General features: G+C 36.1%; 2 protein-coding genes across 20 annotated transcripts in view; one reads left to right on the top strand and one right to left on the bottom strand.

Moving 5' to 3' along the window:
• Positions 1-15,698, top strand: part of alphaCOP (coatomer subunit alpha) — a 67,999-nt gene extending 52,301 nt beyond the window's left edge. For 3 of the 6 annotated variants that reach the window (XM_086537929.1, XM_086537927.1, XM_086537928.1), the window contains exons 3-22: positions 2,210-2,357; positions 2,480-2,560; positions 2,753-2,939; positions 7,425-7,651; positions 7,847-8,086; positions 9,534-9,628; positions 9,748-9,883; positions 10,224-10,340; positions 10,518-10,657; positions 10,937-11,144; positions 11,304-11,483; positions 11,650-11,883; positions 12,173-12,415; positions 12,729-12,860; positions 12,973-13,123; positions 13,232-13,461; positions 13,670-13,864; positions 13,969-14,073; positions 14,405-14,704; positions 14,851-15,698. In XM_086537929.1, coding sequence (XP_086394055.1) covers positions 2,210-2,357; positions 2,480-2,560; positions 2,753-2,939; positions 7,425-7,651; positions 7,847-8,086; positions 9,534-9,628; positions 9,748-9,883; positions 10,224-10,340; positions 10,518-10,657; positions 10,937-11,144; positions 11,304-11,483; positions 11,650-11,883; positions 12,173-12,415; positions 12,729-12,860; positions 12,973-13,123; positions 13,232-13,461; positions 13,670-13,864; positions 13,969-14,073; positions 14,405-14,704; positions 14,851-15,087 — 3,586 coding nt within the window. In that variant the 3' untranslated portion in view covers positions 15,088-15,698. Of the gene's footprint in view, positions 1-2,209; positions 2,358-2,479; positions 2,561-2,752; positions 2,961-7,424; positions 7,652-7,846; positions 8,087-9,533; positions 9,629-9,747; positions 9,884-10,223; positions 10,341-10,517; positions 10,658-10,936; positions 11,145-11,303; positions 11,484-11,649; positions 11,884-12,172; positions 12,416-12,728; positions 12,861-12,972; positions 13,124-13,231; positions 13,462-13,669; positions 13,865-13,968; positions 14,074-14,404; positions 14,705-14,850 lie in introns of all 6 variants that reach the window. The other 3 variants (XM_086537926.1, XM_086537924.1, XM_086537925.1) reach the window with 1 other exon arrangement.
• kat80 (katanin p80) overlaps positions 15,695-18,417 on the bottom strand; it is a 223,894-nt gene continuing 221,171 nt past the window's right edge. For all 14 annotated transcript variants that reach the window (XM_086537939.1, XM_086537932.1, XM_086537940.1 and 11 more), the window contains one exon: positions 15,695-18,416. In XM_086537939.1, coding sequence (XP_086394065.1) covers positions 18,284-18,416 — 133 coding nt within the window. In that variant the 3' untranslated portion in view covers positions 15,695-18,283. The remainder of the gene's footprint in view (position 18,417) is intronic.

The raw sequence follows: 18,417 nt of genomic DNA, 5'->3' as shown, positions 1-18,417 counted from the left end.
CTGTGGACTCGACCTAATGAGGGGGTTTGACTTTCATTTTGATTAAAAAATATATAATTTCTTTCTGTTTTGGCTGTAAATGTGCTATTGAATTTCCGGCGAACTACAGGTCATGCGGTGTTATATTCCGGACATTTACATTGCGATAGCTACAGCAGCCCTTACGGAAAGAGGAAATATGTGTTCGGCGCTGGCCGACAGTTTGCTATGGAAAGGAAGACATACTATATTACTTTGCGTGTGTGGTCAGAGGCGGTGAGTGTATGAGCGATGTCTCGTACTCATCGCGATGACGCTATTGCATTGCTCTCTTGTTATGCGTTCATATTACGAACCGATATTATACATCGTATTATATTCATTTGATACGATATATTTGTTGCTACAAACATTGCCGGCTAGGCAGGTAGAAATGGGTGTGGCATTGCTGGCTAAAGTTGGTAATGCGCTTGATCACCTTGAAGTGTCCACCTTCCGCTCCCTCAACCCTTAACCAAATCTTCATTGCATTTGTTCGTGCACCTACAATATCCATATCTATATTTCTGCACCTTTGACATTATCCAATATGAAGCATCAATACCTTTTACGGCACACTAACCCTCCCCTCCACACACGCACACGCACACGCACACGCACACGCACACGCACACGCACACGCACACGCACACGCACACGCACACGCACACACACATATATATACACATATATACACACATATATACACACATACACACACATATACACATACACACACACACACATATACACACACACACACGCATATACACACACACACACACATACACACACACACACACACACATATACACACACACACACTCACTCACTCACTCACTCACTCACTCTCTCTACTGATGTTTATCAATTTTTAGAAGTTTTTGATATTGATGATGAATTTCTATTCTTATATCTGCCTCTACATGGCTATATAGTATACAATAGTCCTACTTCTGCATCTGCAACTTCCTTACTGCTGTGGATAGGTAGTCCTCCAAATGTTCCACACGTTTTATTCACTAATGTAAAGGCATTAATTTTACATTTGTATCTTCCATTTTATTGTGCAATGGAGTTGTGTCCCAAAGTGTACAGTACAAAGAAGTATGCACTTCTAGTTAATAGCATATTAGTGATCATGTCCTTCTTTTGAAGTATTAGAAGATTAAAGAAGAGGGGTTTCCCATTCACTAATAGAGAACAGAGAACTTCAGAGAACAATGCAGTAAAAGGCATATCTTCTTTAGTTCACTCTGTATAGAAAATAATCTCCTAATAGTATTACATAGTGCAGAAGGGTATTGTACCCCTATTGCACAGGGAAAAGAGATTATTCCTGCAGTGCACATTGCAAGGGAAAAATCATCCCCCTTTTGCACAGTCAGAAGATGTTATCTTGTGTATAATGGACAAGAGTATGTCCTCCTATTTTACAATGCATGGCAGTTGAAAGAAATTTTATCCCTTCAAAATGCAGTGTATGTGCTTCTAATACATATTATACTAGATTATGCCCCAGTGTTGTGTATTGCAAATAAAGATTAAGTAGTGTACAATTAAGGAAAAGATCACCAGCTTCGTGTACAATGTGAAGAATAGGTAACCCCTATTACTTTACCATGCATTCACTACAGTGTAGGATTCTCTCACTAATGCACACTGTATAATGTTCCTTAAAAATGAGTACATTTCAAGGAGAGGCTCTTTTCACTAGCACACATTGTGAGACAACATAAACCTGAATTCCTCTTATGCAGTAAGAGGTACTCTTAGTAAACAGAGGTGTAAGATTTAAAAATATTTTTTTCTATTTTACTTCCCACACCACCACCTATATATGTTCAGTTCTGACTAATGAATAGTGTAAAAAAAATGTATATACATTTGGAGAATTTTGCTTACGTTCATTAGTTTTAGGTGCCAAATCATAGATGAAACAGGAATTAACAGTTATTCTTCCCTTGAACCCTAATGTCCCTGTCCCCACTTTCTCTCCCAGTTGCTTCATACATGGAATAGTGGTTACAACTTGCAGTCTTTACATACATGGTACTCTGTTTTTATCTTTCTTTTGATGTTTAGCCTCTTTGTTCCTGAGAGTGAAAGAGTGGGTGAGAAATTTCTCAGGTTCATGATTAATGATATCAAATTTGAATAAAAATTCATGTTACTATTTCTCTCTTTCTAGCCTCCACAGTGGAATCATCCAGCTGTGGGATTATCGTATGTGCACATTAGTGGACAAGTTTGACGAACATGAAGGTCCAGTTCGTGCTGTGTGCTTCCATCAACAGCAGCCACTGTTTGTTTCTGGAGGAGATGATTATAAGATCAAGGTATGACCATTATTATTTTTTCTTGTGTGTTCACATTATATCTGAATGTTTATAATTCTGTATCACAGTAAGAAGGGAAAGAGATTTTTGAATGGTTTTGTATTGGTAATTTTCCCTTTCAGGTCTGGAATTACAAATTGCGCAGATGCCTCTTCACATTGCTTGGCCACTTGGATTACATCCGTACTACAGAATTCCATCAAGTGAGTAATATGAATAATCTGTACAGTTTTAAGTAATAATTTTTTCATCCTTTACTCATTCTTCATCTCATGCCTTTTCTCTTTCATAGCATATGTGATTATATCTCTTCTGTCCTTGTTTATTGTTTTAGTCATGTAGATTTATAAGTATCTTTAATAGATGGAGCTTATTTTTAAAACTTTACATTACAGGAGTATCCCTGGATCCTGTCAGCCTCGGATGACCAGACAATACGCATTTGGAATTGGCAGAGTCGCTCATGCGTGTCCATCCTGACAGGACACAATCACTATGTCATGTGTGCCCGCTTCCATCCAACACAAGACCTGATTGTGTCTGCTTCATTGGACTCTTCTGTCCGTGTCTGGGATATCTCAGGTATTCCCGGCAAACCTGGAGGTATGCATACTCTTGCTGGTACCCTGGGGATCGTGGTGTATCTCTCTTGCTCTTGACAGTCCTTTTGTCACTTTCAAGTATCTTGAGAAATCCTAATCAAGAATTTCACAACTATTCTCTGAATCTATCAAAAGATCTCTCTTAAATTTTTCAATCATATTTTAAGTCTTTCCTAACATGCATTCAGACACCAAGTGCAGTCTAACACTGATGCTTTTTGGGGGCAGTAATTGTAGTCAGTATTGAATATGATCAGGAATTCTAGAATAAATATGTTCATTTTGCTTAAAATGAAACTGTTTAACCTTCCTCATATTTGCTCCATGCTAGTACCATATATGATGTCCTTCCCTACATGCTAATGACTTCATCGGTATTTTATGGCTTTTACTAACAGATGGGATTTTTAAAGGGAAAGAGCTGTTTGGTGTTGGCAACTGGGTTCAGAGCAGTTGTCTGTTATATTAATTGTAAGGGTTATTACAAGTATGTACTTTAAAGAACTGAAAGGTTTATTATGTGTTGGAAGTTTTGTTTTGGGTTTGCTAGAACCATTGACCTATCTTTTAAACTGTTATGTGGTTTTATGTATTTATATATGGGTTTATATATATATATATTTATTTAATTATTTATTTATTTATTCATTCATTTGTTTTCAGGCAAAAAAGAAAATTTACCTTTGGCATTGGTTTTCATTCATGCTTTATATTTATTTATTTTTAAAAATAGCACAGACAAACAATTAATGGTAATAGATTTAGTCAGATTTTTAAAAATAATGAATTATTTATAAGCAGACACTGCATACACTTCATTCAAATAAAAAAAGACTTAGTGAGCAAATACATTGCCTCCATTTGTATAGACTAAAACAGTCTAATAAAAAGAGTAAGAAAGAATCAAGATTTTCATTTTGCTAAAGTAAAAAAATGAAGATAAATAATTAAAGCTTTATATGTTGCGTTTACCTTTATGTATTTGCACCTTGTTGAGAAACTTTGCTAGCTTATATAATATTAATAGTAATAATGATAATAATAATGATAATAATGAGGATCACTCTTAGAGGAGTTCAGACCCCATTTATTACTCCAAGATTGAGTGATTCCAAATAAACAAGCTTGTAGTATATTTTAAGTTAACATTCACTGAGATACACACTTAACTTTGCATGGTATTGTAACTGAAGTGGAAAGAAAAGCTAGGACTATTAACATAAAAGATAGATAAATAGACAAAATCTAAAGTTATGTTTTTAGAAGTTATTGCTCTCTAATTTTATTTGCATTTGAATCTTGATTCAATCATATATAAATCATTATCTTCTATCTTGGTAAAATAAGACTGTTTCTAAAAGAATGGTAAACAATACAATTGCTGTTATTGAATATCATGAAGAAAGAATAATAAACTAATATGCTTAGGTTTACAAGCATTTAGAATTATGAAATTCTAAAGATATTGCTGGTATATATATTTCAGTTTAGATATTCATATAATTGCTGCAGATAATTCAGTATGGCAATACATAAGATAATGCCATCATTATTTGTAAATGAAATACAGAATGCCCCTGTTATGTACTATATAGAGACAAAGTACCATGTTTGATGTTAGGAAGGGGAATGAGTCAGCCACGGGCTGCACTGCCTAAGCCATTGTCTTGCAAGGGACTCTTTGGGAATAAATTAGGATCAATATGTAGTAGAAAATGAGAAGACCAAAATCAGTGGGAGGTTCAAAAGATCTCCCACTCTGATAGTCATTGTAGTAGAGTCTTGCTTTTTTCTAAACTGTATCCTTCTTGGCTACTTATATATATATTTATAAAGATCTGGGGGGAAAATGAAATGAGGTAGGAATGTATAGATGAATGCAACTGCTTGATCTATGAAGTAATAACAAGTCTGCTGGATTGAATGATATCATCTAATATTGTTGTAGTTCTGTAGTTCAGTGTCGGTGATTTTAGGGTGAAACTTGGGGAACACATCTTCTCATCAGACTGCCTAGATAAGATGATTATATGTTCTGCCAATTATAGGTATGCTTGCAATTGTTTTCACATTATAGGGTATATTACTTCTCAGAAAACTCAAAATAGAAATATAAGTAAAAATTTATGCACATTTTATCAAAATTTAAGAGAACTTTTTATATACCTATATTTATAAATATGAATATGTATTTGCACATGAAGAGGGTAAAGATCTTCAGTTGTTTATTTGGCACAACATATAGTTGGCATGATAAATAACACCCAATTTGAAGTACCAGTACTGCGAATACAAGGAAAGTGTTAACATATATTAAAGTAATGCTATAGCATTCAAATGAAACTTTTGAATGTTTGGTAATCAGTCAATAGAAAAAAAGAGGTACAGCACCGTTTTGTTAATTATCATTATCAGAGTACAACTAATCAAATTTTTACTTGTGAAGATGAGCTTAGACCAGCATAACGTGTCAAATTTGCCATTCCTACTATACTTCCGGGTACCAGCGTGAGTAGTGCTGCTGCTGCTGCTTATAAGCTTTTGTAGTTTTATACTTTTTGTAACTTGCTGCTGCTGTTGATGTGTGCTGAGTGGTAAATGTTTTTTGATATTTAGAAGTGATTTAATAGTAGTATATATTAGTAAAATAAAATAGTGAAATATGATAATTATCAGTACAAGTTTTAAGTGGCTGTCTACAATGACTACATACTAGATTGCATGTGATGAATTTTGGTTTTAAAATGTTATAAAACTGTGGTTTTAAGTTCTTGCTTTGGCATAATGTTAAAGTGAGGTTGTTATGATACTCTCTAATTTAAAATTTACAAGATGATTTTGAAAAATATCCTTGAATAGAATACTGCTTCATACATGGTTTAGATCCATTTGTTCGTATCTATGGCTAAACCAATTTGATTATGTTAAGTTGATTAATGATTGATTAGCTACAACCCTTGATATTCATTTGTTTAATTGACATTTGACCCTTTTTTGCTTTTGTTTTTGCTTCCCATGTATCTAATGTAACTTTTAATATCTTGGTGAAGTGTGATGTGATTATTCTGAAATATGTGGTAGAACAGGTTTCACATGTGCTTTGTGTAGTGTTGAATTTGTTTCTGCTTTAAGTACTTGAGCCATATTGTTTTGTTACTTATATGTGCTGCTTTTAATGCATGCTTTTTTTACATACACATATTTTGTAGATGTTCATATATTCATATATTTTTATTTTGTACCTTGGATTTGAGTAGCCTCATATTAAATTGCCTTTGGCAAATATGCAACTAATAGTCTACATTACACACACACACACACACACACACACACACACACACACACACACACACACACACACACACACACACACACACACACACACACACACACACACACACACACACACACACACACACACACACACCACACACACACACACACACACACACACACACACACACACCACACCATACCACACACACACCACACCATACCACACACACACCACACCATACCACACACACACACCACACCATACCACACACACACCACACCATACCACACACACACCACACCATACCACACACACACCACACCATACCACACACACACACCACACCATACCACACACACACCACACCATACCACACACACACACCACACCATACCACACACACACCACACCACACACACACACACCACACCACACACACACACACACACCACACACACACACCACACACACACACCACACACACCACACACACACACCCCACACCACACACACACACCACACCACACCACACACACACCACACCACACCACACCACACCACACCACACACACCACACCATACCACACACACCACACCACACCACACCACACCACACACACCATACCACACACACCACACCATACCACACACACACACCACACCACACCATACCACACACACACCACACCACACCATACCACACACCACACCATACCACACACACACACACATACACATACATATTTGATGAGTTTCTTATGCCATAATAAAATCATGTTAATCCCTGTGCTTGTAGAGACTTTGGACAACAAATACCTCAGCATTCCAAAATGTATGTCCAATATGTATTGAAAATAATTTAATGAAGTATTCTAGTATACACAAGCATGATCATAAAGAAACAAAGATCTACAGCATAGGAATATATTAGTTGCATAAACATGTTGACTGCATGCATGATGATGTGATTTCTTTGTGCATGAATGTAAATTATAACGGTGATTGGAGATCTAAGTTTTGCTCTTTTTGATAAGCAGAATGAGGCTTCATTACTAGTTATAAGATTTAGTAGCTTAGATTTTAGGATTGCCATTGAATTTACTTATTATATATTAGTTCCTATAATTGCCTCACTTAATTTCTGAAATGATTATTAGTAAAAAATATAACACATCCATGTACATTTAGGCCTTCGCAAGAAGAATGTCTCCCCTGGAATGGGTGGCCTTACGGGGAGTGACGACCACCACACCAGGAATCCTGAGCTCTTTAGTGCTGGAGATGCCACTGTGCGCCATGTGCTGGAAGGCCATGACCGTGGAGTCAACTGGGCTGCATTTCATCCTACTCTTCCTCTGGTTATTTCCGGTTCTGATGACAGACAGGTCAAGCTGTGGAGGATGAATGATTCAAAGGTATGCAGAGTGGTTTCTATTTGGTAGGACTTTGTTTTGTTGGGAGGTTTTTACAGAATATTAACAGTGTAATAGTGTGATATATTGTATATGCAGACACATGCATCTCTGCATGTTCATATATATTTATTATAAAGAGTGAAAATGCCTAATACCAGTTCATATATGTAAATTACAAACCTCAAATTTTTCCAGGCCTGGGAGGTTGACACTTGCCGTGGTCACTATAACAATGTGTCCTGCGTAATGTTCCATCCAAGGCAAGAGTTGATCTTGTCAAATTCTGAGGACAAATCTATCCGTGTGTGGGATATGGCCAAGAGAATCTGCCTCCACACTTTCCGCAGGGAACATGATCGCTTTTGGGTCTTAGCAGCCCATCCAACCCTCAACTTGTTTGCAGCTGGCCATGACAGTGGCATGATCATTTTCAAGGTACATATATTGGTCACATTTTGATTCTGTAATATCTGATATACAATAAGTCCACACTAATCTAGACTTCATTAAACTAGGCCTTGGCTTCACCAGCCACAATTGGCTAAGTTGGACTGCCCTTCTGTACCAAGCAATTACAAGCAGATATATTATTAGTTTGATAATAGCCTGGTGAGCCCATTTGTACTGGATAACATGATATCACATCATTTGAATATGTTGCTCCCACCGGATGACGTCCTATTACGTTGTGCTCTCTCCCTCAAAACAGACATTTTACGTGTTACCTATGCATATAATCATAAAAGCTCCATTTGTATTTATTCACTTGTGAAAGTAATGTAAACAAATTAAAAAACTCCAGTTATAACCTTGTTGCGGAGAGGTAAAAAGAGGTGCAGTGTGGCATTGTGCATGATGGTTATCTAGCCAGCATTACACACGCATAATCTCTGGCATGAATAAGATAAGGAGAGAAAAGCCTGGGTTAATACATAATACTGAATTGTGTTGATGAAGTATCCACGAGTATGTTGATATTTTCTTTTGTATCATAAGTAAAATGCAGATACAGGTTACAATATATTATCTGGATGTGGGATATATTTGCTTGTCCATTCTCCAGGATGGGTTATATTACAGAGTGAGGCAGCTTCACACAACATATTTTGACTTTTCCTACTCTATATCAATCACTCATTGTAAAGCTAGAGTCTTTTTTGTATTTTATTTTTGTGTGTTTTATTGTGTTTAGAGACTTACATATTACAGACTATCAATGTTGCAGTTGACTAAAATTGTAGAGTAGGATCCATATCAGCTCATTGTTTTCTTTATACTCATGGTGATAGAAGTATTGCTGTTTTATGGGAGGACAAAAAGCAACTCTATTTTTTTCGTATTTATGTACGGTCATGAATGAATATGAATCATATAACCATTTACAATGAAGATCACAGGAAGAGGTAGGGAAGAGGAAGGAAACCTGTGGTCATTCCTACTGGCTCAGGGGTACATTTAAGACATTGTTCTGCTTACACATCCTTCATCGGCAGTACTTTTGAGTAAGAGGTCGTTAACTTGCTGTGTGCCACCACTCTCTATAGTAATTATAGTAATTATAGTAATTAAGACTGCAATAGTCATCATCACTCACTCCCTAATCATAGCACAATAAAATAGCACAGTGATTCAAAAACTCCAAACATAATGTATGCCATGACGCGCATATACAATGGGTTAATAGATCAGTTATTATGATTATCTTCCAATGGAATGTATAATTATTTTATTTTATCTAAACTGTTTTGCTTCCATATTTATCACCTTATTTATTGTTTGTCTGTTTAGAATTTTAACTTGTTTAATGTTTCACTTTCTGAAATAGTAAATTATAATTATTTACATGAATTTAAATAGAACTGATTGCTTGTAATCATTGCAGCTTGAGAGAGAGAGGCCAGCCTATGCTCTCTATGGCAACCTTCTGTATTATGTGAAGGAGAGGTTCCTCCGAAGACTGGATCTAACAAAGAACAAGTAAGTGGTTCTTTTATATAGATTTCAAATATAAGTGTCCCTGTCTGTCTATTGGTGTGTGTAATTTTTATTTCATTTTCTTTCTTTCTCACAAATATTTATATAAATTGTCTATACAGGGATGTGGCTGTCATGCAGTTGCGTCCAGGATCCCGTGCACCAGTATACAGCATGTCTTTCAACCCTGCTGAGAATGCTGTACTCCTTACAACCCGCACTCATAATGTGGACAACAGCAACTATGACTTGTATCAAGTAAATATCCTAAAAGACATCTCCCTTTTTGTTTGGGGGGTTCCACTGTAGTGTTTCTATATTTAAAGAAAAAAAATTGGGAATGTTTTGTAAGGAGGAAAATAACAATATTGAATACTTTGCAGCCAAATGCTAGTGGAGCAAAATTCATTCAATTATCATATAGTACTGTTTTATGTGAAGATATTACATTCATTTTAAGATGTGAAATGTGTATGCTTTTGTAGAAATATTTTTGCATGAATATATTGGGGAAATACCAATCCCATGGGAGTTACATAAATTATATCTTATTTATAACTTATGATGAAATGAATTTTAAACAACCTTTAATTTATAGATCCCTAAGGAAACAGACTCCCAGAACCCAGATTCTCCAGACTCCAAAAGGTCAGCTGGACTCACAGCTGTTTGGGTTGCAAGAAACCGCTTTGCTGTTATGGATAAGAGTCACCAGGTGAGTATTTTCAGTTTTATCTGTCTCTTACACCTTCTTTATTTATATCCTATATATTTTTCCCCAAACTTGGTAACTTTTCAACATGCTGTGACCTGGAAAGTGATCACTTAGAATTTGTTTCTTCTTACTCCTGTTCATTCTCTGCATATTGTTAACACTTTTGTCATCTTCCAGGTTGTGATTAAGAATATGCAGAATGAGGTCATGAAGAAAGTTGCTACACCTCCATGTGATGAACTGTTTTATGCAGGAACAGGGATGCTGCTCCTGAGGGATAATGATGGAGTGTCTCTCTTTGATGTCCAGCAGAAGAGGTATGTTTTATATATATATTTTAGGTCTAATCACTGCATGTATATGCCTAAATGGTAATAATTAATGGTGAAAGAAAATCCAGTTAATGAGTAAATTTGTAAAAAGAAATTAAATTTGCCAAATTATGTTTTCATTTGTAACATAATTGTGCTTCAAGCAGATATTATGGACCATGAAAACAGCACAAATACTTTACTGTTAATGAATACATCAGGTACCACAATCATCTACACAGTCTTTAATTTCATATATTAATGATTTTGGTTTCCCATTTGCAGAGTCCTGGGAACAGCCAGAATTTCCAAATGCAGGTATGTTGTATGGGCCGCAAACATGACCAGTGTGGCTCTGCTGTCTAAGCACACCATCCTCATCTGCAACCGCAAACTGGAGCGACTTTGCTCCATTACTGAGACCAACAGGGTCAAGTCAGGCTCCTGGGATGATAGTGGTGTGTTTGTCTACACCACAAGCAACCACATCAAGGTTAGTTTGTTCATCACATCTTTAGTATCTTACACTTTTGTTAACACAAAGAGGACTCTGTATGGACATTTTTTGTTCTACTTTTCATTTGCATCATATACTGCAGCTAGACTAAAGAATATATTTTATTTTTTTCTAAATTTTCATTTAAATTTCCAGTATGCTCTGACCAATGGAGACCATGGAATCATTCGCACTCTGGAGCTGCCCGTCTACGTCACCAGGGTTGCTGGCAACTCCGTTTATTGCCTTGACCGTCAAGCAACTCCAAGGATTCTGACCATTGATTCAACTGAATACAGATTTAAGCTGGCTTTGGTCCAGCGGAAATACGATGAAGTAAGATTTCTTATTTTAGGAAATGCTGTAAAATTAACTTGATTTTCTTGTCGTGATGAATTCCATTGCATATTGATGATGAACATTCTATGATTATTAATAGCATAATATTTTTTCCATCTGATGTCCACATTAAAAGAACTGATGAACTGGATGTTTTCCATAGGTGCTGCAAATGGTACGAGGAGCCAAGCTGGTGGGACAGTCCATCATTGCTTACTTGCAGAAGAAGGGCTACCCAGAAGTGGCTCTCCATTTCGTAAAGGATGAAAGAACCCGATTCCTTCTTGCACTTGAGTGTGGCAACATAGATGTTGCTCTTGATGCTGCTAAGGCTCTAGATGACAAAGGCTGCTGGGAAAAACTTGCTGAACATGCCCTCCTTCATGGAAACCATCCTGTAGGTTTCAATTTCTCAAAATGATGTGTGTGACAGTAATGTAATCACTACTTTTAAAGTTAAACAGATGATTGAAATTAGATAAAGTAAGGGATTATACATTAAGGATTGTAAGTAAATAGACTGAAGTTTACTAGACTACAATTTTGTCACCAGAAAATATGTAATTGGTGGGTTTTGTCACGGAAATAAGTAAATCATGTGAATTCTTATCATATGTAATATCTTTTCTTAATCTATATTCTTTGAAGTTTCAGTTGGTTTTCAAGATCTAATTATTAAATTGCAGGTTGTTGAGTATTGCTATCAACAGACCAAGAATTATGATAAGCTATCATTCCTGTATTTGATCACCGGAAACTTAGCTAAGTTGCGCCGCATGATGAAGATCAATGAAATTCGCAAGGATTATGAGGGTTGGTACGCCAATGCACTCTACTTGGGAGATGTCCCAGAACGCATCAGGGTTCTGAAAGCATGTGGCAAAACATCTTTAGCTCTCCTGACAGCAGTCACACATGGCTATGCACAGGTAATGTAAAAAAATTGAGGACAGATAATTGAATGTCTCATTATGCTGCATATACATGGTAATAAATCTTCAGGACCTTTGTCATTACTTATCCAAAAATGTATTAACCCACACAGGACGGGTGGTACAGCATGTGTACCGCGCATTCAAAAGCCCAGTTGCCGGGCGGTTCAATTGATTTAGGCCTAATAATTCGAACGCCCCGGCATTTGGACATTCAAGGCTAGAATTCCCCCGTCGGGAATGGGTTAAAATGCATTTTTGTTTGAAGATTTTTTTTTTTATTATATTAAAGAAATATCTTTCCAAACAGGAAGCAGAGTCACTGGCTGCCCATGTTGAGAATGGAGCTATTCCAGAGCCTCTCCCAAGTGCTCAGCTATTACAACCAGCACCACCTGTGCAACCTATGGACACAGCTTGGCCACTCTTGACTGTTGCAAAGGTAAGATTATAAAAAGATGAAATTGAGGTAAATATTGAATATCCTGCATCTCTGAAGATTTGAAATTGTCATTTAAGTCCTAAAACAAGAATAACAATTGCTTTTGTGACAGGGCTTCTTTGATACTGCTGTTGCTGGAAGCAAAGCAGCTGGAGGAGCAGCAGCTGCTGCTATGGTGGTTGATGATGCAGGAGACATTGCTGGGGATGGATGGGGAGATGATGATGAAGAGAATGCTGAAGATGCTGATATGGCTGTGGAAGGTGGGTTTGTGGATGGATATGTGAACATGTACTTTGGAATTTTTGCTTTTTAAACATTTTGTTATTGCAGAAGGGCTTGTATAATATAATTGAAATTTTTTTTCTCAGGTGGAGATGGTGAAGGAGGTGGATGGGAAGTGGATGATGATCTGGACCTGCCACCTGAACTCGAGGGCTCCGTTTCTGCTGGAGCAGGAGGATCCGGTGAGGATGGCTTCTTTATCCCTCCGCCCCGTGGACAGCCACCAACCCACGGATGGACACAGCGAAGCCAACTGGCAATTGATCATGTCTTGGCTGGAGCTTTTGAATCGGCTACTAGACTACTTCACGATCAGGTGAGAAATTAATGTATAGGTCTTCAGTCTGTCTGGGTAATTACATTAAAATTTTAACACTTTTATTTAATAAGAGAGAAGTTTCTTAAACATCAAATGAAATATCAATGAGAAATTATTGTACACACACTTGCACAACTGAAATAAGTGACGTAATATGGTAATATATGGATGAATCATCTTACATCAACAATATCTCTTTAATCAGGTGGGCGTTGTGAACTTCGAGCCATACCAGCAGCTGTTCCTCTCATCCTATGCCCATTCCCGCACAAGCTACACTGGTGCTCCTGCAATGCCATCTCTCTTTGCATACCCAGCTCGTAATTGGCGAACTGCACAAAACAAGGATCAGTTACCAGCCCTGGGACTGAAGCTTTCCAATCTAATGGATAGACTTAAGGTAAGTTTACGATTTTCTTTTAAGATCATTTTGGATGTAGATATTTTGTAGAATATTTTCTGTTGCTCTGTAGACACTAATACCTTAATTTTTTTTCTACATAGGAAGCATCTCAGTTGACAACAGCAGCCAAATTTTCTGAGGCTCTGGATAAACTGCGTTGGATTTTACTTGCTGTCCCTCTTATTGTTGTGGATACGAAACAAGAGGTGAGTGTTGATTGATAACTCAGGAATTTATATTTATTGTGGAATTCCAAGATTACTTCTCTCTACTTTATGAATTATTAACATTCATTTGTATGTGAAATTTAAATTCAGACAGTAACAGTTGTAAACTGAATCATTTAAAATGTATTTAGTCTGAAATACTTGTTAAATGTGCCTTGGATTGGATAGAAAGTTTAGATGCATTTTGACTGATTTGTTTATACTAATAGATGCTGATTCAGTAAAAGAAAAACAAAAAAACTTTCTTTACAGGTTCATGATGCAAAGTTATCGTTGTGGATTAAATTAATTAAATTCTTCCCATTTATAGATTACGGAAGCACAGAATCTGCTGAGAGTGTGCAAGGAATATGTGGTTGGTATCAGTATGGAGTTGTATCGTAAAGGTTTGGGCAAGACTAGTCCAGAAGAGCAAAAGCGATCCCTTGAGCTGGCTGCGTACTTTACACACTGTGAACTGCAACCTGGGCATCAGATTCTGACACTAAGAACTGCAGTAAATTTGGCCTTCAAGATGAAGAATTACAAGATGGCCATGAGCTTTGGTCGTCGTCTGCTAAATCTTGGCCCCAGACCAGAGGTGGCTCAGAATATAAGGAAGGTTGTGCAGGTATGTAATATACATTATTATATAATGGTTTGTAGTTTGATGTCATAGTATCAGTCATATTCATTTAATTTTCTTCTAAAATGAAATAAATAATAAATTCATTGAATATAGATAAAATAACTAATAAAATTGTTAAAAAATTTCAGGCATGCGAGAAGAATCCAGTTGACGAGATGTCACTCCAATACGATGAACATAACCCATTCACCGTCTGCGCAAGTTCATATGTACCAATTTATCGTGGAAAGCCAGATGTTCAGTGCCCATTGTGTGGTGCATCATACCTGCCTGAGCATAAGGGCATTACTTGCAAAATTTGTGATGTTGCACAAGTTGGCAAGGATTCCATTGGGCTTCGCATATCCCCCCTCCAGTTCCGATAAACAACCACAGAACAAATGAGAGGTTTTGGCTAGCTGGATCTACAGTCACCTGTTGTAGAAAGTAGAAAGGACCAATTGCATGGTGTTATGTACCAGTGAAAAACATTCTATTTGTTATTTTATTTGCCGTTGAAGAAAACATTGCCCTTGTTATTTATAGAAGCTATATTATTATGTATCTTGTAGGATTTTTAAAGAACTTTGGTTTACCTTTTTCTTTGTTTTATTAAACTTGCATAAGATAATTTAATATATGGAATATGGCTTGTCAGTTTTAATAAAAGGATATATATATAGTTTTTAAAAGATGATTGTTCCTTTAGTTGAGAAAACATGACAGTCGTAGCTATACACATTTATAGACCAACTGCAAAACCAAATGGATATATTCGTTGAGTAAGGTATGTTGGGTTGTTTTAAATTCAGTTGAAAATGTAATGATTGCCATTCTTGTCATTTGTTTACAATAAAAGAAGTAAATTCTATATTATTGTAACAGTGAGCTGTGACACTTACACCACAAAACACATTGAGGAAAAAAATAGGAACAAGGTTCCATTAGGGAAAAAATTGTACTATACTGTACGAAGGATAAAAGGCAACAAAAGAAATTAACAATATTTTTATTATCACAAATTATGTACATCATATTATTTACAGTATAAATACTTTCCATATCTTGTCACACAATTATGACAGATCAAGATGAACTGTTAATATAATAATAAAACCAATCAGTGTTATTGTCACTTCCATCAAAAGACTGATATTGTGAAAATGGATATACAGATATATGGATGATACTGTTCACTTACAGACACACTATCAACAGATCCTTTTCATAAGCCATGCTAAACTATCATACAAGTGAAAGCATTGTAAAGAAAAAATTCTTTGAAGCAAACAAAAACACTTTTTGAGATCTATTTTAGCCATAATTATTGTGAGCACCAACGATTAGGCATTTGCAACCACATATATCCATAAAAATAACAGAAAGCATAATCAATATTCCATCACAACTGAATGATAATGTGTAAAATTAATAAACAAATATTGTTTAACCCTTCAACACAGCCATTACTTAAGGTTAAAAAAAAAAAAAACTTATGCTAACTTATTTGGTTAAGTCATTTTGTTACTTTGGAATGGGTGTAAGTTGGTGTTAACTTGTGTGACAACTTGGCCTAATCAGCAGTCATTTAAACATGTGCCAACATGGGATTTTGATGATGTTATGGTGAAGATGAGTACCTTTATTACATGGATGGAATTATACTTAATGAATGTCATCCAGCATTTCAAAAGCACTTTTAAAGTCTGGTTACTTAACCATCAATACACACTGAGATGTTTGCATTGTTTCAACAAAAATTATACAGTGCTATGTTGACTGAATTTGTATATACAAGTTTATTCCTTCATTAATGCTTATAAAACATAACTCTGTAAATGTATATTGTATAGATCTATCGCCGGCTAGCCAGTTACATGCAGCCCATTTTATTTATACTAAATCATCAAAACTGAACTAAAAATGATCTATTTCACTTTTTTTTTTAGAACAAAAAAAACAGCACAGAACCCTCAAAGGCACAGGACTACTGACTGCAAAAATAAATAGCTGAAAGCAAGCATTAAATATATCTTTATTTGACCCATGTGCTGGTGCACCCATAATGGCATCTGTTGCAATTCAGTAGAGCACAGTTCTTTCCTTAAACATTGCTTTCCACCACTAGAAAAGCTGTGACATTTTCAGGATTTCAGAAACAGTAAAATAATATCACAAACCTGGAAAAATACCTTTTCAAGCAAATATTCTAAAATTAATCCAGTAATGATATCAGTCATCATTGCCTTATTATCCAGCTTTCAAGAAAAATGATTTGCTATGTTTACAAAAGAAAGTGATCTTATGTAATGCTATTTGGCACTGACCCTACCATGGGATCATAGGGTTAGAGCGCACCAAGACACAAATTCTCATTCACCTTTGAGCAGAGTTTCAACGAGCTCAAACCGAAATTTCTGAGGAACACTTTTTCTTTGCTTATTTCTGAAGGAAAACACTTATGCTCATGGGGTGGGTCAAGAATTTATGCCCAAGACTAGAAGGCAAGGAGGGCAACATGGCTCTGTTACAAAAGGGAAATAATGAAGCCAATCCAAAAAAATAAAAATGGCCTTTAGAGTTACAAGGATAGTTGTGATTCCTAACTCCAACATGATGAAGGCCGTGGTCTGTTTCACAACTGAAGTTATACAATGTACACTTACTAGTCCTTTCCCTTAGCAACAGCTATTTCAATGATAACTCACCCTAAATCAGACAAAGTAATGGCCATGTAGTGTACAAGCTGTAAGATAGGTCATAACACTGCTAAGGATGTTGACTATATCATACTTATCATAAGAATACATCAATAACAAAGAAGTCTGGCCAATGAGAAATTCTGAAACTCACTGGCTACTTGTATATGAATGTATTGAAGAATGATAATATACCATTCTCATTAATGACCAATAATCATACAGCTTGCATAAACGTACCCTTGAAAATGACATGGCCATAAAATGAAGGGGTCATGTCTGATACCATAATATTGCATACGACTGACTACCTCTGCTCTATCACATACAGACATGAGTAGGAAATGAGAAGGCACAATTAATTATCTATTCACACATCTGTATGAAAGTTACTACACTTCCTCATTGTATAATGGCCAGAGACAACACTGACAAACACTTGAATGGAGTTCTGCTATTGGCTCCAAGCTGCTCTCAATTTAGAGAATCACATTTCTCAATTTCATTTTTTATTCTTCAGTCCTTTAATATGTTTATATTATATAAAAAAACAAGGCTTTGAAGCACCTACATTCATTACTAAAGTGCAGTTTTACACAAAAACTTGGGATAAATGTTTTTTTTCATATTCACCAAAATTCTTGTTCTCAAGCAGACTTTAAGCATGATTTTAAGTATCAGTTTCCATGATTAAGCACCTATTTTTCTAGTATGGTGAAAGATGCTGAATATGTTCCCCACATCATTATAATCATGGTTTTCTTGGCATCTTGATCTTCCAGAAGCAACACTAATGCAAGAATGGCAAGATCTTCTATTCTCTCTTTCTCTCATTCAAGTTTATTCACAAGACTAATCTCCCCCCCCCCCTCAGAGAAAAATATTATTCAAATGCCTGCATTAAAATAACCAGCTCTCGGTACATTGGTCCTAACTTCCCTGGAACAGTTTGTCGTTTAAGAAGGAAGGCTCGGATTGACATCATGTGGTTGTAGCATTCTATACACTTGTTGTATC

Source organism: Penaeus japonicus, unplaced genomic scaffold (genome assembly GCF_977035675.1).
Source record: "Penaeus japonicus unplaced genomic scaffold, GWHDUDI00000001_assembly GWHDUDI00000006, whole genome shotgun sequence".
Lineage (NCBI taxonomy): Eukaryota > Metazoa > Arthropoda > Malacostraca > Decapoda > Penaeidae > Penaeus > Penaeus japonicus.
Note: the sequence above shows the minus strand (reverse complement) of the source record. Positions and strands in the feature narration are given on the sequence as shown.